The sequence below is a fragment of the Mastomys coucha genome, unplaced genomic scaffold, assembly GCF_008632895.1.
Source record: "Mastomys coucha isolate ucsf_1 unplaced genomic scaffold, UCSF_Mcou_1 pScaffold15, whole genome shotgun sequence".
NCBI classification, from domain to species: domain Eukaryota; kingdom Metazoa; phylum Chordata; class Mammalia; order Rodentia; family Muridae; genus Mastomys; species Mastomys coucha.
This window is the reverse complement of record NW_022196897.1, coordinates 75,487,595-75,510,058: the sequence shown is the minus strand read 5'-3', so window position 1 is coordinate 75,510,058 and position 22,464 is coordinate 75,487,595. Positions and strand designations below refer to the sequence as shown.

Below are 22,464 nucleotides of genomic sequence, written 5' to 3'. Positions count from 1 at the left end.
GACACATAGCTCTGCAGGGAGGAAAAAGGCCCTCTCTACCTGTAGCTCCCACATCACAGTTGTTGTCTTGTTCTTTGTGCCATGCATTTATACATATATGCGACCAGTAACAACTTTTCATACAGATAAAGCCATAGCAGTGTTTTACACTCTTGTCACTCCCATGTTAAATCCAATTATCTACACTGTAAGGAATGCAGAAGTTAAAAATGCCATTAGAATGTTACTAAAAAAGAATTCAATCTTAGATAACAAATGATTTTAATATGAATATCTTGTTTTTGTATTTCCCCACAATATTGATTCTTACTAATGAGAAGTAAATTTAAAGATCCTCAGTAGTGCCCAAAATTAATATTATTAAAACTCTACATACATGTTTCTTTATGAAGATAATCTATAATAAATTAATTTTTAAATTCTGCACAATAAAATGTTAAATACAACTACCTATAAAATAAAAATATAGTATAAAAAATACACTTGTACATAATACCTTTAATTTGTGATCATTATTTAGTGAAGTCAGAGTTATTAAAACAAAGCACTATGATATCTTGGCAATCCATGCTAATACCTTGGCAACTACTTAAATATTAAAAATGGATAGAGTCCAAATTTTGAATATGATGGAATGGTGAAAAAGTCTTGTCCCAGTGATATGGTGTGCTATTTCTTCACATGACAAAGTTCATTCAACTGAAATTTATAAATTATTTCTAGAAATTTCTATTTAATGTTTAAATTCAATATTAACCAAGGGACTATGGCCAAATGGAGATATTTTAGCATAAATTATTTCCTAGTCTACTTAACTGTTTCTTTTATAATTTTAATAGTTTTATAGATGAAATAAAATGTAGTTTAGAAAAGTGAAGTGATTAGATTATGACAGTGAGAGCTGCTTGTCATATTAACACTTTAGATTTAAATTAGATACTCTTAAGTATTTCAAAGAGTATAAAATTCACGATTTTGGTCACAAAAAAAATCTTATTTTATATATACTTCTTTTTTTCTTTTCTTTTCTTTTCTATTTTTTCAGTTTGAGTCTTGCACATTGTACCTGGTTGGTTTTTAAACTGTGTTATCTCTGAGTATCTAAAGTAAAAGGAAGTCCAATTTGGGGGAAAGATAGTTGACAAAAATCTCTTCTCTTGCTACATGTTAGCTCTATATGATTTCAAAATTGTATTAGGTTTCCTTTACTATTGGATAGAATCTGTGTTTCCCAAATTCATCATATTTAGTTCTATATAAGCAATTTAAGTGACAGTTATGGTACCTTATAAAATTAGTACCTGATAATTATTTTAAACACAAAACTGGTACATCAGTCTTGAACTTAAATATCCCTTCCTCCAGAGCCAATAGTACATTATTATGCCATATTCCTGATGATGAATTTTAAATTCTGGCTTTATGTACAATTTACCTCTCAATTATGTCATAAACAGCATCAATTCTTAAATTAAAAATCATTAGTGGCAATTAAATGCAGGTGTTTTGAAAAACACAAGAATCTATATGAAACAATTTTACTTTTTTGATAGCAAAATAGTAAATTTTTACTATGTGTACTTTTAAATTTTTTATTATTAATCATTCTATTTGTTTATATCTCAAATGATATCCTCCTTCCCAGGTTACCCCTTTACAAACTCTCCTCCCACATTCACCCTCTCCCCCTTCCCCTTTGTCTCTATGAGTGTGCTCCCACAAACAATCAAAGAAAGAATTTTACTTTTAAAGAGTTGGTTTTAAGTTCAGTTTACTGAATGTGGACTCTTCTTCAAAACTTTACATTAGGGACTGGAGAGATTGCTCAGTGGTTAAGATTACTTGTTAGGGGAACAGAAGTTTTGGGTTCACTTTAAGCACCTACATGACAGCTTATGATCATATGAACCTCCAGTTCTAGAGGATCCATCAACCTCTTCTGACACAAATGGGTACTACACACATGGTGTGCTCATGTACATTCAAGAAAAATACATATAAAGTAAATAATTCTTCAAAACAAAATCTTCTTTAGGAGGTATGTTATAATTTCAACCATCAGAAATCAGGAATGATTATTTTATAGTTGACCAAAGAGAAATGTTTTAATACTAAACAATGTAGCTTTCTTACAAGACTCTGTTCTGAATAACTATTGGAACTTTTTAGAAATGCAGTCTGTTTTCATAATTCATACATATAGTCATAACTGCCTATATTGCAAAACTACCTTTTAACCACATACAGCACTTGTCCTCATGCTGGTAATCCACACTTTATTATGGAATCCATGCATTCTGTGGCATAGCAATATTTAGAAAGCATCATCAATACATTGGCTCTATAGAGAAAGAAATATAATTCAGAAAAGAGTTGGCAAATTTCCTTCTCTTGCCATGATTGTTCTGATTTCAAAATTGTATTGGGTTTCCTTTAGCATTGAATAGAAATTGTTTCTAAAATCCATTATATTTAGTTCTATATAAGCAATTTAAATGTAAGCTACGTGCATTGAATTGGAAAGACTTTTATCTTTTTGGGTCTGGGTTACCTCACTCAGGATCTTTTCTAGTTCCATGCATTTGGCTACAAATTTCATGATCTCACTGCTTTCAATAGCAGAATGATACACCATTATGTAAATGCACCACATTTTCTTTATATATTCTTTGGTTAGGGGACATTTAGATTGTTTCCAATTTCTGGCTATTATAAATAAAGCTGCTATGAAAGTAGTTGAGGAGGTTTTCTTGTGGTTGGATAAAGTATCTTTTGGGTATATGTCTAAAGGTAGTATAGTTGGTTCTTGAGGTAGATTGATTTTCAGTTTTCTGAGGAACTGCCATACTTATTTTCATAGTAGCTGTCCTAGTTTGCACATCCTCCAGTAATGGAGGATTGTATCTCTTGTTCTACATCCATGCCAAAATGAGCTGTCACTTGCATTTTTTATCTTAGCCATCCTGACAGGTGTAAAATGGAGTCTCAAAAATAGTTTCTATTTGCATTTCCCTGATTTTAAGTGTTTCTCAGCCATTTGAATTTTCTTTGTTGAGAATGTTCTTTAGATCTGATTCCCAGATTTAAATTTGGATTATATGGCTTGTTAATATCTAGCTTCTTGAGTTCTTTATGTATTTTGGATAATAGCCCTCTGTCAGATGTGAGGATGGTGAAAATCTTTAACCATTCTGTAGAGTGCTGTTTTGTTCTATTGGCACTGTCCTTTGCCTTATAGAATCTTCTTAACTTTTTTGTCTTGCATTTTAAAATTCATCGTCAGAAATGTTCTTTTTATATTTTAATGGGTACTTTATTTACATTTCAAATATCCTCTTTTCTGGTTTCCCCTCCACAAAACTCATGTCCCATATCCCCTCCTCTTGCTTCTATGAGGATGATCCCCCTGTCCCAACTCACCCACTCCCACCTTACTGCCCAGGCATTTCACTAAACTGGGGCACAAAGCCTTTACAGGACCAAGGGCCTCTCTTCTCATTAATGCCAGATAAGGTCACCCTCTGCTACATACACTGCTAGAGCCTTGGGTCCTTCCATGTGTACTCTTTGGTTAATGGCTTAGTCCCTGGGAGCTCTCGTGGATCTGGTTGATTGGTATTGCTGTTCTTCCTATGGTGTTGCAAACCCTTTCAGCTCCTTCAGTTCTTTCCCTAATTCCACCATTGGGGTCCCCATTCTTAGTCCAATGGTTGGCTGTGAGCATCTGAATCTGTATTTGCCAGGCTCAGGCAGAGCCTCTCAGTAAACAACTATATCAGGATCCTATCATCAAGGACTTCTTGGCATCCCCAATAGTGTCTGGATTTGGTGTCTGTATATGGGATTGATCCCTTGGTGTGGCAGTCTCTGGGTGGCCTTTCCTTCAGTCTCTGATCCACACTTTCCTCCCATATTTCTTTTAGACAGGAGCAATTCTGGGTTAAAAATTTGGAGATGAGTGCGTGGCCTCATCCCCCAACCAGGGGCCTTGCCTAACCTCTGGATATGGTCTCTACAGGTTCTCCCTGCCCTTTGTTGGGTATTTCAGCTAAGCTTATCCACATTGGGTCCTGGGAGCCTCTTGCTTTCCTGGTATCTGGGACTCTCTGGTGGTTACCCCCAGTTCCCATCCCCCATTGCTACACACCTCTGTTAAATTACCTGACCCATTTTACATCTCCTCCCTCTTCTACACCTGATCCTATCCCCTTTTTTTCCTCCCTTCTTCCTCCCAAATCCATCCTACCCTCTACCTCTTAGGAGTATTTTGTTCCCCCTTCTGAGAAGGACTGAAGTAGCCACACTTTGGTCTTCCTTCTTCTTATGCTTCATGTGGTCTGTGAATTGTATCTTGGGGTATTCTGAACTTTTGGGCTAATATCCACTTATCAGTGGGTACATACTATGTGTGTTTTTTGTGACTGGGTTTCCTCACTCAGGATGATATTTTCTAGTTCCATCCATTTGCCTGCAAATTTCATGAAGTCATTGTTTTTAATAGCTGAGTAGTACTCCATTGTATAAATATACCACATTTTCTGTATTCATTCCTCTGTTGAGGGACATCTGGATTGTTTCCAGCTTCTGGTTAGTATAAATAAAGCTGCTATGAACATAGTGGAACATGTGACCTTGTTATATTTTGGGAAATCTTTTGGGTATATGCCCAAGAGTGGTATAGCTGGATGCTCAGGTAGTACTATGGTCAGTTTTCTGAGGAACCTCCAGACTGATTTCCAGAGTACCAACTTGAAATTCCACCAACAATGGAAGAGTGTTTCTATTTCCCCACATCCTTGCCAGCATCTGTTGTCACCTAAGCTTTTGATTTGAACCATTCAGACTGATGTGAGATGGAATCCCAGGGTTGTTTTGACTTGCATTTTCCTGATGACTAAGGATGTTGAACATTTTTTTAGATGCGTCTCAGCCATTCAGTATTACTCAGTTGAAAATTCTGTTTAGCTCTGTACCCCATTTTTAATAAGGTTATTTGATTTTCTGAAGTCTAACTTCTTGAGTTCTTTATAAAATTGAAAAGCTTCTGTAATGCAAAGGATACTGTCAATAGGACAAAATGGCAACCAACTGATTTGGAAAAGATCTTTATCAATCCTACATCCCATAGAGGGCTAATATCCAATATATACAGAGCTTCTTAATTTTATATTTGTTCTTATGGTCTGTGCTATTGGTGTTTTGTTCAGGAAGTTGTATCCTATTCCAATGTGTTCAACGCTCTTTCCCATTTTCTCTTCTATTAGGTTCAGTGTATTTAGGTTTTATGTTGAGTCTATGATCCATTTGGACTTGATTTTTGTACAAGGTGATAGATAAATATCTATTTACACTCTTGTACATGTAAACATCCAGATGGATTAGCACTATTTTTTGAAGATGCTTTCCTTTTTTTCATTGTGTATTTCTGGCTTCTTTATAAAAAATCATGTGACTATGTGTGTATGGATTTATATTGTGAGTGTGCAGGTTTTGATTCAAATCCACTGATCAACCAGTCTATTTTATGGAAATACAATGCTGTTCTTATTACCGTAGCTCTGCAGTACTGCTCAAAAGGAGGAATGACAATGCATCTGGATGTTCTTTTATTTTACAGAGTTGTTTTAGCTGTGGGAATACATGGATATCCATAGGAAGAAGAAATAGACTAGATAGTGTGGGTAGACTCGGGGCAGGAGGGAATGGGAGCAGGTGGGAGCAGGTAGGAGTGTGAGGGATAGAGGAATTGTATACTCAGAGAGCTAACTGGAATTTGTGGTGTTTGGAGACAATGTAGAAATCCAATGCAAGAGAAACTCCCAGGAATCTATTGGGATGACACTAGATAAGAATCCTAGTAAGGGGTATAGGGAGCTTGAAATGGCAATCTCCTCTAACCAGACAAGACTTCTAGTGTGGGACACCAACACAACTTCAAAGTCTTTGACCTCCAATTTGTCCTGTGTTGGGCCTTGAAAAGCAGTCTGTGTTTTCGTTGAGCGAGTCTTAACTTTGGGAGACCCAGCGGGAAATTCTACAAGGGACGGAACAGTGGAGACACATTCCCAAACATAAATGGCTGGCACCTCACTCCATTATTCTGTGCCTAGACAATGCCCAAGCTCCCAGCATTCTGGCTGGACTCCACCCCCACAGTCATCTGACCACAGTCAGGTAGCCCATCCCACCATATAAGGGGCAGTTTTGTCCCCTCCCTTCCCCTCTTCTTCTCTCTTCCCTCTTAGCCTTTTACTCTTCCTATCTTTACTTTCTCCTCTTCCCTTCCCCCTCTCTCCATGCAGCCAAGGCTGGCCTCTACTTGCCTTTCTCTTCTCTCTTCTTTCTACAATAAAACATCTTACCACCATGCATTACCTCCTTTCAACTCCCTTGTTCGCAGGAACAACCACTTGGAGCAGGTGCCACTTCCTTTCCCCACCCCATCTCTCTCTGAGGTGACCAGGGGCTAGACCCTGTGTCCTTGGCCTCCATAAGGCACAGGGATCCCCATACCCTGAGCTGTTCCACCCCCCTCCAAGGACTGGGATCCAGACACCCACTGGGTGGAGTGGGGCAGACAGTCAGACACCGGCTTCTGCCGCCCAGAGTACTGGACCTCTGGCAGGACATGGGTCATTTTCTCTTATCCCTTTTGTTTTCCCACCTCCTGAGTGGTGCCCGGTTCTCCACCTGTGATGGGGATGACCAGTGCTGGGAATGTGGAGGCAGCACAGCGCCCAACAGTCCTGCCTATAAGATGTGTTGGAGTAAAATTAACGCAGATATTTTGGGAGTGGCCAACGAACAAGAGGTGGAGTTTGAGATCCATGCCAGGAGAGGGAGCCCAATGACACTGCCTAAAGGGCGAGGACCCAACTAACCTGGCCTCATAGGGCCTCAGAGAGACTGAACCAACAGTTGCATGGTCTCAACTAGGCACTCTACACATACACTATGGTTGTGTAGCTTGCTGTTCTTGTAGGAATCCTATGAGTGGGAACAGGGATGTCTGTGACTCTTTGGGATCCTTGTGTCTTTACCTTCTTTTGGGACCCCTTTTCTTCCACTGGGTTACCTTATCCATCCTTAACACAAGGGAAGATTTCTAGTCTTATTGCAACTTGATACACCATATTTGTTATCTCTGGAAGGCTTGCCCTTTTCTGAAGAGAAATAGTGTGGATTAAGAGGGAGAGGAAGTTGTGGTGAAGGGCTGTAAGGGGAGAAGGAAGGGAAAATTTTCTGTGTGGATATAACATATGAGAGACTATTAGACGGACAGACAGATGATAGATAATTAAGTAGATAAATAAATAATCCCTTTTGACATTCTGCTACACACATACAACAGCCAGAAACTGATGGTCACAGGTGCCCAGACTCACAAACAAACACGAGGTGGAGCCAGGGAAAACCCACAGAAGATGGGGAGGAAGAGTTGTAGGAGCCCATGGCATCAAGGACATTATGAGAACAAGGGCCACAGAGATAAGTAAGCAGGGCTCATAGGGGCTCACAGAAACTGAAGCAACAAACATGGGTCCTGGATGGGTCTGAGCTAAGACTTCTGCAAATACCTTATAGTTGTGGAGCTTGTTCTGTACAACTCCCAACAACAGGAGAGGAGGTTGTCTCTGACTCTTTCGCTTGTGCTTGAGACCATTTTCCTCCTATGTGTTGCCACATCTAGTTGGGGTATGGGAGGTTTTGCCCAGTTTTACCATATGTTGTTAGGCCAAGTTAAGTAACTATTTCTGAAAGACCTGCTCTTGTTTTCTTTTATTCTTTTTTTTTCCTTTGAAAAGGCAGAGAGGGGAATTGATCTATGGGAGACTGAGGGAAGAGACTGGGAGGAGCGGAGAAAGGGGAAAGTGTGGTCACCATGTAATGATTGAGAGAAAAGCAGAAGTTTAAAAAAACAAACAAACCAGTAAGGTACATGCTAAGTAGATAGAACTCATTTTGTTTAAAAATAACTGTAATAAATAACAATTGTTGCAAAAATATTTGTGTGTTTCTTTTAGTAGATAATTCCAATATACCTAACAATGGATGACAGCATAAGTAGGCTATAACATAATAACTAGAAATGACAAAAATATGAGACTAAGGGTATTGGCTCATGATTCAGGAGGTTTGGTCTTTATTTTTGTTTTGGCAGATGACGCTTATTGTCTGATTTAGTTTTTCATGTTATAATGTGGTAATGCCAATACTCTTTTCTTATGTCTATTTAATATAAATGGCTAAAGTGAATTTCATAACTCTGACTCTAAATCAAGAATTTGAAAACGTTCATTATAATGATGATAATATAATTCAATAATTAGGATGAGAAATGACTAGTGCAAAAATCTGTAAATTGTATTTGGTATGCTGTGCTGTCCTAGTAATACAGATCATAACTAAAATTCATATCTGAGAATATTTCAATATAACAATAAAGTATGGGTAGGTAAGCAAATGAAAAATTCTAAATCTTAGAGTAACCACTTAAATGTTTGTTTAAAATACTTATTTCCAGACTCCTCATAAATATTCTTAGTTCATTTTGTCATCAAATGTTAACCTTTATTTTTTATTATTTAATTTTATTCTTTTGGTTATTTTATTTATATTTCAAATGTCCTCCTTCCCAGTAAATAACCCATCCCCTACCCCCTCCTCTTTGTCTCTATGAGGGTGTTCCCACACCCACCCACCCAGTCCTGCCTCACCACTCTAGCTGGTGTATCAAGCCTCCACAGGACCAAGAGGCACCCCTTACATTGATGCCAGATAAGGCCATCCTCTGCTACATATGTAGCTGGAGCCATGGGTCCCTCCATGTGTTCTCTTTGGTTGGTGGTTTAGTCCTTAGAAGCTCTGGGTGTACTGGCTAGTTGATATTGTTGTTCTTCCTATGGGATTGCAATTCCCTCCTGCTACATAGCCTTCCCCTAACTCTTCCATTAGGGTCCTCATGCTCATCCCGATGGTTGGTTGTAGGATTCTGCAACTTTATTTGTCAGGTATTGGCAGAGCCTCTCAAGGGACAGCTATATCATACTCCTGTCACCAAAGCACTTCTTGGTATCAGCAATAGGGTCAAGGGTACTTGAAGATGAGGTGGATCCCTAGGTGGGGCAGTCTCTGATGGCATTTCCTTTTGTCTCTGCTCCAATTTTTTGTCCCTGAATTTCCTTTAGATAGAAATAATTTTGGGTTAAAATTTTTGAGATAGGTGGGTGACCGCATCCCTCAACTGGGGGGCCATGCCTATCTATGGGACATGGTTTCTCTCTCCCCTTTGTTGGGTATTTCAGCTAATGTCATCCCTGTTGGGTCCTGGGAACCTATTGCTTCCTCAGCAACTGGGAATTTCTAGTGGCTACCCCCACCTATACCACTGTTTGGCATATACCCAAAAGATGCTCCAACATATAAGAAGGACAACTGTTCCACTATGTTTATAGCAGCCTTATTTATAATAGCCAGAAGCTGGAAACAACTCAGGTGTCCCTCAACCAAAGAATGGATACAGAAAATGTGGTATATTTATACAATGTAATACTTACTATTCAACTATTAAAAACAATGACTTCATGAAACTCACAGGCAAATGGATGGAACTAGAAAATATCATCCTGAGTGAGGTAACCCAGGCACAAAAGAACACACATGTTATATACTCACTCATAATAATTGGATATTAGCCCAAAAGCTCAGAATACCCAGGATACAACTCACAGACTATGTGAAACTTAAGAAGAAAGAAGACCAAAGTGTGGATGCTTCAATCCTACTTAGAAGGGGGAACAAAATAATCATGGGAGATAGAGGGAGAGACCTGAGAGGGCAAGAGGAGGGGGAAGGAAAATGAGGGGGCCAGGATCAAGTATGGGAAGAGACAGGAGAGAAGTACTGAGGGTCAGGAAATTGAGCAGAAATATGTAGCAGTTGGGGATGGGGTACTGGAGGTAGCTAATATTAAAGTTTATTAGTTTTTGACTGCTTTGGTTGTTTCTTTTTCATTTGTTTTGGTTGTTTTTTGTTTGTTTGTTTTTGCATGATGATTAGTAGTATTCAGCTGAACTCAAGGAAAATATAATTCAACAAAAAAGCTGTAGAAGTTTTCTAAAATTTAGAGATAGATTGTTTTTAGTATTAGCATGTACCAGGAATTAAATACTCAGTTTAACCCAATAGGTTATTGAAGTAAGAATGCTTCTGGGAATGACCTCAATTCTGCCTTTCTATATGAAGTCTGAAAACTAAGTAAAATAAAATATTTGTTAATGAGCAAATCAGATATTTTTCCTTTTATGGTCTGTTTTGAAGGATTCCAGTGAGATAAACACATTTTTTCTTATATTTCAGGTTCTAACATGACATTAATAAATATATCATAAAAATATATGAATAGAGATAAATTAATTGCCAAATTTTTACATTTGCGTTAAAGCTAGTGAAACCTCTAAAATACCTTTTTGGAATTAAAACATAATATTTTGAGCATCTGGCAAATGTGAAAATATACATTTAAGTTTTTAATAAGCATTCAGCTCTTCAAGAAATTTGTTTCTTTTGGATGGACATAATCTTGTCTCAGAACTCAGTTTTTCTACTTGGAAGCATCTTCAAATTGAAAGCAGAGGTTCAAGAAAATGAAAAAAATCTTTTAATTCTTTGGGGACATAGATATTTATAAACACATGAAGAAGAAACACCAGTCAAATTTATGTTATGGAAAATCATGATGATGGAAAGTTTCCAAGTCCTGGGCTGGGTGGAGCTATGTGTTTTCAAATGCCATGTCTTAAATTCCAGTTGTACATGAAGAAGGAAAGTTTTGCTTTTCTGGTTTCTTCTTGATACCACTCTGCAGACAGCATATGAAGGACATTGGTTTGCTGAAGATCCCCGTCCTCTTTGTCTCAGAGAAGAAGAAAAACTAGAGGAAGCCTTGGAGGCTGACCAGAAACTGGGTAGACTACTGCATATACAACAGGATAGTGTCATCACTGGACAGTTAAGAAATTGGCAGACACGGTGAGGCTTATAACTCTTTTATTTCATTTTACAGGAGACTTTTAATTAGACTGCAGTACATAAACTGTGGTTGCTACGATCAGTGATGATAGAAGTAAAACAACACACATGAAACCATACAGCAGGGCTTGATGCATAATAAACATCCCAGAAAAACTGCAGCTATTTTAAAATTATCAAAATTTTGAAGTGGGGAGGAAAGCAACCATTCTTACAGGTTTAATAAAAACATTGCATTTAAACTTTATCTATAAGTTAAATACAAATAAGCTATACTGCTATAATCACATATTTTATTTTACCTCACCAACAGAATTATTTTAAAATATATTTCCGTTTTTTATCACTTCTTCATTTTTAAGATCAAGAAGTGAATTTTTCTGAGAGTGTCTACAGAATCCTCATGTAGAACCATGGAATTCTCTCATCTTTATATATAATAATGTACAACATGAAATTTGCCATGTGCACAACCACACACCAACAACTTCATAGGAATGGATATTAAGGTAAGAAGAATGACATGTCCCATAGTGGAGTATTCCAAGTTAAATGTGTCTACTTAGTCTCCCTAAGAGTGTTCTAAGTTTGTGAATAATGCTAGGTTCCTGCCTTAGAATGCTCAGGAAGATGGAACATCTGAAGCCCTGCACTAAGTTGGTGCTAGTCATGGCTTAGTGTCACCCTTAAAAGAGATGAACTAGCAAGATAACAGGAGAGGAACCAGGCATCCTCTGGAATTAACAGCAATGGAAACACAGAAATGTTATCACAGCCATCCTTTTCAGAGACAGTAAGATTATGAAAATTATAGCATTGGGGGCAATCATCAGAACATAAGTTGAGAGAAGGAACTGAAATTGAAAGAGGATGTGTTTCTCAGATTGTCATAAAAAATTTTTCTTACCTGGATGGAGAATGACTAAGTGTTTAACTTACATGAACATATTTCCATGCTTACTTTAGGTAGCTCCCACATTTGTTAGTATCTGTACTGTACTGTCTTCTATCATTTGATTTCCTATCTCATATTTATAAGTCCTTAGGGCTGAGTTCTAAACCTGTTTATGCTTCCAGAATAGTAGCTCATATGTTTTATAAAATAAGAACTAAATGAATGAACCATTTTTTGTTGCAATTTTAAGAGTTATAACTGAATTTTGCATAATTTTTAAAGAACATATTTTATTATATTAATACATTTTTTATTTTTATGTAATACTTAAAATAATGCTGACATTAATAGTTTCTATCATTAATGCACATTGTGTAAAATGTGGTTACATAATTGTCTAGTGTACTTTTAAAGGTCTCTAAGTTTGATCTGTGTTACTGTCTGTACTTTATGTATTTTATGTAAGGATAAAGAATACTTACTTTTCTTATTTGACAATGAGCATGCTGGCATTTCTAAGTGTTTGATAGTGGAAAGTAAACATTTATTATAGTTGGCTTATATTTGAATAAGTTTAAATTATGTAAGCTTGCAAAGGCAGTAGGTAATAACGATTCAATTAATGTAAGTTGTTCCTTTTTTTAAAACTTCTTCCACTTAATTTGATTTTCTTGATTCAGTGAAGCTATCTAGAACTGTCTGAGGACAATGTCATTAATTTATCTATGGATAAAGATGTTTAAATTATTATTGGTGATAACGCTGGTTTAGTAAAGAAGTCTTCACCTTTCCCCATGAAAACTTCTCTGTGCAAAAGACAGGCACCATTACAGAGAATCACAAACATTTGGATGAATACATCTACAAAACACTCATATACTAATGGTTCAGGAATATTTCTGAGGAGTGGGTGGAAAGATTGTAAGAGGATCGTAGAATTTGTTGTGAGATTGTGTCTGTTGGTAGTTTCTGATTTTCATCCATAAAGAATTCCAATATAATTGCCTAAACTTGAGTTGAACTAGAATAATAATAGATGACATGGCAAAGTGAACAGGGAAAAGACCACAAGGCCCAACTCCTACACAGGACTACAGACAACTAAAGAATATTGAGAATGGGGAAAAACGTCTTCCCCAGGGAGGAGCACACAAAATGGTTACACAACACAAAACAGCTTCTAATACTAAATGCTCAGCCCTAGAAACAAGTAGCATTATCCAGATTGAAAAAAGGTGTGTGTGTGTGTTTGTGTGTTTGTTTGTATGTGTGCTCTTGCACGTGTGCTTGTATATATACAATAATAGTGGCTATGATTTGAAAGATAGTAAGGAGTACAGGAAGGGTGTAATTTAGAAAATTAAGGAAGAAATGTAATTATATTGTAATACCAAAAATAAATGTGTAATGCATATATATATATATATGTATACATATATATATATATATGAATGATCATTGTGACTGGCCAAATTCTTTTTTTAAACCACTTTAAACATAGAAAAAGCCTGGTAAAATTTAAATCACCATCGGTAAAGCTGAAATTAGGACTAGAATATTATCCATTTGATTGTGGGGCATGTGCTCACCTCTCAGCACTGTCTTATGATATTATGACTGCATTGATGATATAACTTTTCTGATTCCCTGAAGAAACAATTGAGATATATTTTTTTTAAAAATCAAGTTCATACACAGAAATATCACATAAATCCTTTGAGAGTTTCGAGATCCTTAAGAAATCTGTTCCAAGCCATAGGACAAATAGAAAATCTTGTGTTGAGTATGCCAGCAAAAGTCAGGAGCTGATCTGACATTTTACCTCATTCTCTTTTCTGTTTTAGTTCTACCCATATCCTGAGTCATTTATTGGCATATTTTTCTCTATGATAACTATTGGCTGATGCTATGATTGCTTGAAGTTTGTTTAATCTTACTCTTTCTTGGTGATAGTTTATCAGTAGTTTTGGAATTTATAGTACAAACACCTAGAAGAAATAAATCAGTTTCTTGAGGACAGAAACTAATGTACAATTTGTATATTTGTTAGTTATATTAATAGATAATTTCTGTTGACTGCAAGTAGAATTCATCAACTATGATTATTTTTAAATATTTAAAATAATTTCTTCTGTTTTCCTTTGTTTTAACCAAACAGGTATGAGCATGTACTTATATTTACAAGTATGTGCTTCTTGACTCAATTATTCTTTTCATCTGTGTGTACAAGTAGAAATGAATGGAAAATCATCCAGTGAGTAGGACATGTTACTAGGTTACCAGATAGCTAAGTTTGAAAATGGCACAGTTACCATAGGGAGATTTGTTATACTTTCAAGTCTGACATGTCATATAACCTTAGGAGCTGAGCAGACACCTTATGGATGGACATCTCCTCTTCACAACATGGAACTCTTTTCTTTGCCATGTTCAGAGAGCTCTGCATTTTAAGATTTACATAATTTATTTCTGCCTCAATATGACTGATCTACTATCAATCTGAAATGTTCCTATTTTTTTATATTCTCAATGAAATTAAAGCACTGAAAGCACTTTAGAGCTGGCCTTAATAAATTATTGATGACTATGAAACTATAAAGTAGATTAAAACAAATGTTTATCATCATTGCCAAATTATATGCTCTCAATTGGACATTCACCTTTTCCTTGGAAATCATGCAAAACCAGAGTTTTGTAACTGAATTTGTCTTCCTGGGACTTTCACAGAATCCAAATCTTCAACAACTAATATTCTTTATATGTCTAGTTGTCTACATTGCGACTATTGGGAGCAACATGATGATTGTGGTAACTGTTGTCTGTAGCCCCGCACTGCTGGGTTCTCCCATGTATTTCTTCCTGGCTTTCTTGTCTTTACTGGATGCAAGCTTCTCCTCTGCCATGACACCCAAGATGATTGTAGACTCTCTCTACAAGAGGAAAACCATCTCCTTTGAAGGATGCATGATACAACTTTTTGTTGAACACTTCTTTGGTGGGGCTGAGATGATGCTTCTGACAGCCATGGCCTATGACCGCTACGTGGCCATTTGTAAGCCCTTACATTACTCTTCCATCATGACCAGGAAGCTCTGTGGCACTCTGGTGGGGGTGGCCTGGGCAGGAGGATTGTTACATTCTACTGTACAAATTATCTTCACTTTGCAGCTACCATTTTGTGGACCCAATGTTATTAATCACTTCATGTGCGACTTATTTCCATTACTGGAGCTTGCCTGCACTGACACTCACATCTTTGGCCTTTTCGTGGTTGCCAACAGTGGGTTGATCTGTATCATAGTCTTTGTTTTGTTGCTTGTCTCCTATGGTTTTATCTTGCTGTCTTTGAGATCCCAGAGTTCTGAAGGGCGGTGGAAGGCTCTGTCTACTTGTGGGTCTCATATTGCTGTTGTGGTCTTGTTCTTTGTCCCATGTATATTTATATATGCAAGGCCTCACAGTGCTTTCTCCTTTGACAAAATGGTAGCATTATTTTATACCATGCTATCCCCGTTGCTTAATCCTATCATTTACACTTTTAGGAATAAGGATATGAAAAATGCCATAAGGAAATTGTGGAAGAAATTGGTAATGGTATCAGATGAAAGATAAAAAGAAGTTATATTTTATCAAAATTAATATGAAGAGTAAAAGGAATCAAAGTTGTTGCAAACAAAAACTATATTGTATTATTCCCTATAATGAGTTAATGCAATTCTCAAGAAGAGGTATTATTTTGGAAGTTAGAAAATTTTTCTTTTCCTTTTATAGTGGGCATGTCCTCTCAGTTGGAAATATTTATATGCGTAAATTTAAAAGAATTTAATTCTGTTTCCTTAGAATCTATTAATAAAAAGAATGCAATTCAAATTTCCAATTGAAATATTGGATATTAATTTCATGCTTTCAAAAATTCTGAAAGAAATTCATTATATCAAAGATATTTGTATGAAAATTTGTTTAACCTGTATAAAGAGAGAGAAACATCAATTTATGATATTGACTTCAGTAACTGCCAGAGATTAGGATTAACAAGAGGAAAATCTTCACAGAACTACTGTTGATTTCTGTCTAGAGTTATCCCATTATTTTACTGGAGTCCTTTGCAGTTTACTATAGAATCTGAATCACTTCTTTATATTTTTATAGTTAACAACTGGTTGGCCCATTCCGACCTACACATTTTCTTCTTGGGTTAAGCGCCACTTTATGCCAGTCGGCTTGGGGAAGGAGACAGAAAGAACTCATATGTGTTTGTCAATGAGTATCTTCTAAGAAAAATAACACAAACAAATTCTAGGGACTACATGGAATTATCCAACCAGCTCATTCCTGCTCACCTCATGATATAGTATCAGTACAGGATAATACTAATGGGACCAAAAACCTAAGGACAGATTGTTAATGGGATCTACAGGAAATAAAATACTAGTGTCTGGCCAAGTGTTTGTTAATGTCATCTCTAATAACCCAGAAATCAGTGCATAAATCAACCCTCATAAGAAAAGCTATTTTTTGCAGCATATAGAAATTAACAAAAGACTCACAGCTGTACAAGTACAGACAGTAACAAGCTTTGTAGTAAACCAAGTATCTCTGTGAAAATGGAGACATATCTTAGGAACCAGAAATGGTAGATGAGTTTATGGAAATAAAATTTTCAGATAGAATAGGGAAGACACACATATGAGCTCAGAAGATGGACAATATGCACAGGACCAGCACAATCACAGACACTGAGAAGTGGACACAAAGTCCCACCTCTATCCAAGAGGCTATTTGCAACTGATAGCTTCTGGGAGAGAGAATATCAGTTTCCTTCAGTGTGGCAATACTAGACATACTAACCACATATCAGGAAAAGCTCATGCTCAGTAGTGTGTGTGTGTGTTGCATAATATTTAATTATTTATGGTAATTTTATCTTTTGATGTTTTGTAATTTTTTTCTTGAGAGAATGATAGAGGAAGATAGAACATTGGTTGGGTAGGTAGGGGTGGAGGATCTAGGAGGAGTTGGGGGAAGACAAAGAATATGATCAAAATATATCACATGAAAAAGTTTAATAAAAAGGTAAAACTGGGAAAACTTAGTTCCAAATGAAGTTTTTATATCATGTTGATCCCAGTGACTGGAAAACCCAGCAGGTCCTAGGAGATGCAGCAGAAGTGCACTTCGAGGTCCTAATGACTGGTGTCTCTGCATTGCTTGGCATAGGCTTTTTATTTATTTATTTATTTATTTATTTTTTTGCTGTTTGGTTATCATTTTTGTTTGCATTTTCTATTTTTATGCATCAGTTTATCCATATTGCAAGCTCTCCTAAAATAGACATTGTTTAAACTTATAATTTGTAATTTCATTATAAATTTTTCCTTTGCTTTTCCTCTCTCCACATTCTCTCATATACCTCTTCCTGCTCTCCTTCAAATTTACAGCCATTTGTGCTGTTATACTAATTATTATTTTAAGATAGGCCTGTTAGTACCCAGTATAGAATCTAAGTTACTCCTTGAATTTATTGGCAGATAAAACCTGATTGGACCAGTTTTGCCTATGGATAATTCTCCTAGGGTCAGGTGATTGCTGTATATTAATACTTATGGAAGAGAAAATGAAGTAGATTCTTTCAAAATAACATGTTGTAACTTTTATCACAATATAACCAAAGGGTTTTCTATAAATTCTTCCTTGCTGTTTATTCCAGGCCAAGTGAGCTAATTTCTTCACACCTTACTGATGAAATGGAAGTCAGAGACATATAAAGGTAGCACAAACTTGAATCTGTATAACCAAGTAAAAATAACTCTATTTAAATACCAATAAAGATCATTCATATTATACACATTATATATGCATATATATTACTATATTGCTCTTTCTATAGTTCTCAAAATATTTTCCTTTAGTAAACAGTTTTTGATATAGTAGTTTCAAAGCAAGACATATACTTAATCTTGCAGATTTATAGAAGAATTTATTATAACACAGCTCAGCTTTTATTTCTGTTGGGTACACAGCATTTTGCTTAAATTCTGCAGAAAAGCTGTAATCCATTCCTTACACAGCAGTGTTCTGTCCCTAAACATTTTCAAAGAGAAGTCCAAGAACACTTTTTTGAAAACACAAAATTTATTTATCATAGACATATGAGGATAGGCACATTGGCAAGCATATGAAAAGTTCACCCTAATGATTACAAATATTTTTCTGTGTTTCATGCTTTCACTAGCAGTTAGCAAATTACGCACATAGACACTATTATTCCACACAAAGCAGATATTTCCCCCCAAATTTAAAGCATTTTTGATAAACTTCACAAAATAAACCCTTTGTGTGTGTTTGGGGGTACTGTTTATGGGATTCTTTTTTTGAGACTGTCTTATTAGTAGTACAAACTTGAATCTGATGACCTTCTGGCCTCAGCCTCTTCAATGCTGGGATCACAGACATGCACCATCAAACTTGTTTGATACAACGGCTTTGAAATTCTATCACAATGGCAATTTTGTTTCTATTTCACTAGTTAAAAGCTTAAAAATACTTTTACAAAAATTTAATTTACTTCTATAAGCACATTTCTCAAAACTAACTGCGAAATTTGATTTCTTACATTGGGCCATCTGGTTAGAAATGAAAAATATTTTTCCCTTTCTAAAATCCAAAATAATACTTATTAAACCATAGCATTTTACTGAGTGCATTTTAAACTCTCTTGAGAAGACTGAGATTTGTGAAAATATTAATTCCCAAAATTTCATATTGTGTACAACTCATATGCTAAAATACATGTGTACTTAAATCTATAAGGTGATAAAAATTTATATATGCATGTATGTAAATAACACACCCATGAAACCATGAAAGCAATCAAGATAACAATAAATGCCTTCAACAGTCAATTAAAGTTTTTTTGTGATTTTCTCTTGAGATCCTCATCACACTCCCATAGTTGCTATCTCTAATGAAACACAGTGATCTTTGTGTCACTGTAGATTGATTTGCGTTTTCTAGAATATTTTTTTAATTAATGATTTTATTTATTCACATTACAAAGGTTGCCCCCTACTGGTCCCCACCCCCATGTTTCTCATCCCATTCCTTCTCTTCTTTCTTAATTGCCACTCTTTCCTGTATGATCTGAAAGTTGGATATAGCTTATCCTGACTCATTCAGTCTTTGATTCTTTCTCTGATTTGTCTCTTTGTCTGTCCATCAATTAAACATCACTTTCAACCATGGCCACTTCTTTCTACAAACTGACTTTACTTTCACCATTTGGTATTACAAGTATGTAATAAGAGTGTCTGTACTCCAGGAAGATCACATAGATCTGGAAGGTTCTTGGATGTGATCCCTTGACAGAACACCTGTGTTAATGGATTAAAATCTACAATTTTCTGTATTCTATAAATCCATAGTGGAACCATTCAGTCATGGACAATACCCTTTAAAATGAATTAAGCTTAACCAATCTTCACTGAAAATACTTCTGATAAGTGTTTTTGCTTTGTTTTGTTTTGTTGTATTTTGTTTTGTTTATTCTTTCTTTTTTTTTTTACAGTACAGACTTTACCCAACTCTCTGACTTTTCCACATCCCATACCTTCTTCCCCTGTCTCCAGGAGGATGTCCTCACACTCAAACCCTATCCCACCAAACCTCCCCACTCTATGGGGCCTCAAGTCTGATGAGAGTTAGATGCATCTTCTCTGACTGAGTCCAGGCCTGGTAGTCCTCTGCTGTATATGTGTTGGGGACCTCATATCAGCAGGTGTATGCTGCCTGGTTGGTTGCTCAGTGTCTGAGAGATCTCAGGGATCTCTAGTTTAGTTGAGACTGCTAGTCTTCCTACAGGGTCACTCTCCTCCTCAACTTCTTCAAGCTTTTCCCTAATTCAATCACAGAGATCACCAACTTCTGTTTATTGGTTGGGTATAAATATCTGCATCTGACTCTTTCAGCTGCTTGTTGAGGGCAGTCATGATAGGCCCCTCCCCTGTTTGTAAACACACCATAGTCTCAGTAATAATGTCAGGCCTTGGGGACTCTCCTTGAGCTGAATCCCAATTTGGGCCTGTCACTGGACTTCCTTTTCCTCAGGTTCTTTCTCCACTTTTGTCTCTGCAGTTCTTTAAGAAGGGAACAATTCTGGGTTAGACTTTTTGACTGTGGGATGGCAGTCCCATCCTGTTAAGTGTTTTGTGGAAGCAGTGAAAGGCTGACTGTCAAAGTCTATTTCTTTCATTCTTACCATTCCCCTGAAGTCATAGTTCCATAACTTTTGTTCTAACACTTAGCTTTTCCCTTTGTCTTATGAGATCTCCACAGCTATGCCATGTATATAGGTAGGGTTAGGTTAGTAGTTTTCTTAGTCTGTCTCTTGCCATAGATGTTTTAAGGTACAACATTTATTGTGAATTTTATTTTTAGCTGTCCAATTTTTAATGTGATATAAATACCATAGTTTCTATTAGATCTCTATAAATTCTATAATATTTATCTTATTCACCTAAAATGACTTTCACAATGTCACTAAAATATGTTTTTCTTTCCCTAGGAATCCCATATAGAAGTCTTATTTAGAGGAAGAGTCTTTCAATACACCCATATGTGGTGAAAGCCTGGGTCTCTTAAAGACAGCTAGAAAGAACTGTGTTGAATATTTATCTAAGTTTTACTAAAAGTTTTTAGAATTATGTTTTTATTTAATTACTAAAATATCACTCACGGTTCTTATTGAGTCCTTACATTCTTCCAACTTCCTTACAACCTACCATTTTGTCCCACTCCTGATTTAAATCATCACTTATTTATTAATTATTATTATTATATCATCATTATCATCACAATTATTATCATTATTCCAATGATTCCAATTAGTGTCAATCATGGACAAATGAGTGTGGGACCATCAGTTAGGTTGTGGGCAACCTAACAGCAGTCACATCTACTAACAAAATTGACTCACCTTTATCATATCAACTACCGGTCTCTTTTCAGATAGAGATGAAACCTTGAGAGTTCCTCCTTAATACTTGATGCCATTTTTAAATTGCTTGTGCAGTTGTTCACAATTGCTATGAGTTTATGTTGTGTATCATCAACATTATGTTCAAAAGATAGCATTTTAAAGTTCTTTTCCCTATCCTCTGTCTTCTACATTCCTCCTGGCCCCTTTATCATTATGTACCATAGGTTTTGACTAGGAGAAGGCTGATATGGATGACTGAAGTACTACTGAGCACTTAGAGTGATTTATCCTCATCAATATTGTTATCATCTAGGATAATTGATGGGTTGCCCTTTTCTTCTATTTAAAGAATTAAATGTCAAGGAAAAAAATCTCCTTCTATCGCTGAGGACCAGCCTCAATCATTCTGGGGTTCTTGAGAATGGGAGGATGGGATGGTACAAAATCAGCTTGGAGAGAGCTTTCAACTTCTTCTTCTTCCTCCTCTTCCTCTTCCTCTTCCTCTTCCTCCTCTTCCTCTTCCTCTTCCTCTTCCTCTTCCTCTTCCTCTTCTTCTTCTTCTTCTTCTTCTTCTTCTTCTTCTTCTTCTTCTTCTTCTTCTTCTTCTTCTCCCTTTTCCCTCTCCCTCTTCTCCCCCTCCTCTGAGTTCACCTCAGTTTTTCATTGGTTACACACTTCCTTGTTATTACAATAGAACATAATCAAAAGTCATTTGATTATTTTCCTCAAACCCCTCATTTTTCCTGGAAAAAGAACCTTGTAACTGTGGCACCAGAAAACACAATGCACACATGAAGTCACAGTTCAGTGTCTGCAAAGGCAAGTTGTACATTAACTTATAACTCTGAGAAACCTCCAAATTACATGTCATCTGGACATAAATTTGCAGTTACAGCACTAGCCTGGAAGGTGCTAAACAAGTCAGGGTAATGCTAATATTTTTTAACTTGTCTTATATTTGCAAAATCTCTTTACTAAGCTCATCTGAATATCTATTTGTACAATGCTTTTCAAACTCCTTTCCATATGCAATATTAATTCATCTCACAGCTTCCACTGAATGCCTTCACAGCTAGAATTCTAACTCTTAAAACTTGTATCCTAATTTTCTTAAGCAAGAAATACCAGGGAGTCTAATCACTAGGTTCCAATATTTCTAGGAAGGGTAATTCACTAATCCACCAGCCCTCTGCAGGGTCCAAACTCTTCTACCTATCATTTTATCTTTTTTACAATACATATATCTTCCAGTTTTTCCCAATAATATTTTTGGATCAAACTTTCTATTATTAGAGATCTCCCCTTGTGGGCACTCTCACGATTGCTGACTCATCCAGTAGACCAAACTATTTCATCCTTTACTTTCTCCCTTGTACTTTCTATGGGCATCCCTGTCCTTCGTGACCCAGGCCAATTGTTCTTTTTTCCTTGGAATCTTAAATTCTCTTTTCTGTTAAAACTTCAGCTTCTCAAAAACATTTCCTGCTTCAAATGTTTCCTGGTACAACTTAATTATTCTCAGTTGGTTAAAATATACCAAAGAACAATTAAGGCAGTCAGCCTC

The 22,464-nt window shown here is 36.3% G+C and overlaps 2 protein-coding genes across 2 annotated transcripts in view; both read left to right on the top strand.

The window, feature by feature from the left end:
- The window catches only part of LOC116091718 (olfactory receptor 140-like), a 768-nt gene extending 509 nt beyond the window's left edge, over positions 1 to 259 (top strand). Inside the window, exon 2 of the mRNA XM_031373229.1 lies at positions 3 to 259. Within this exon, the coding sequence (XP_031229089.1) occupies positions 3 to 259 (257 nt within the window). The remainder of the gene's footprint in view (positions 1 to 2) is intronic.
- A 14,316-nt stretch (positions 260 to 14,575) lies between these two features.
- LOC116092205 (olfactory receptor 4C15-like) lies at positions 14,576 to 15,538 on the top strand. Its single transcript, XM_031373552.1, has one exon. The coding sequence runs from the start codon at positions 14,603 to 14,605 to the stop codon at positions 15,536 to 15,538; it is 936 nt and encodes a 311-aa protein (XP_031229412.1). The 5' UTR covers positions 14,576 to 14,602.
- Positions 15,539 to 22,464: the final 6,926 nt, after the last annotated feature.

Coding starts and splice junctions, on each gene's coding strand:
- LOC116092205 (XM_031373552.1), top strand. CDS start 14,603: ATGCAAAACCAGAGTTTTGTAACTGAATTTGTCTTCCTGGGACTTTCA.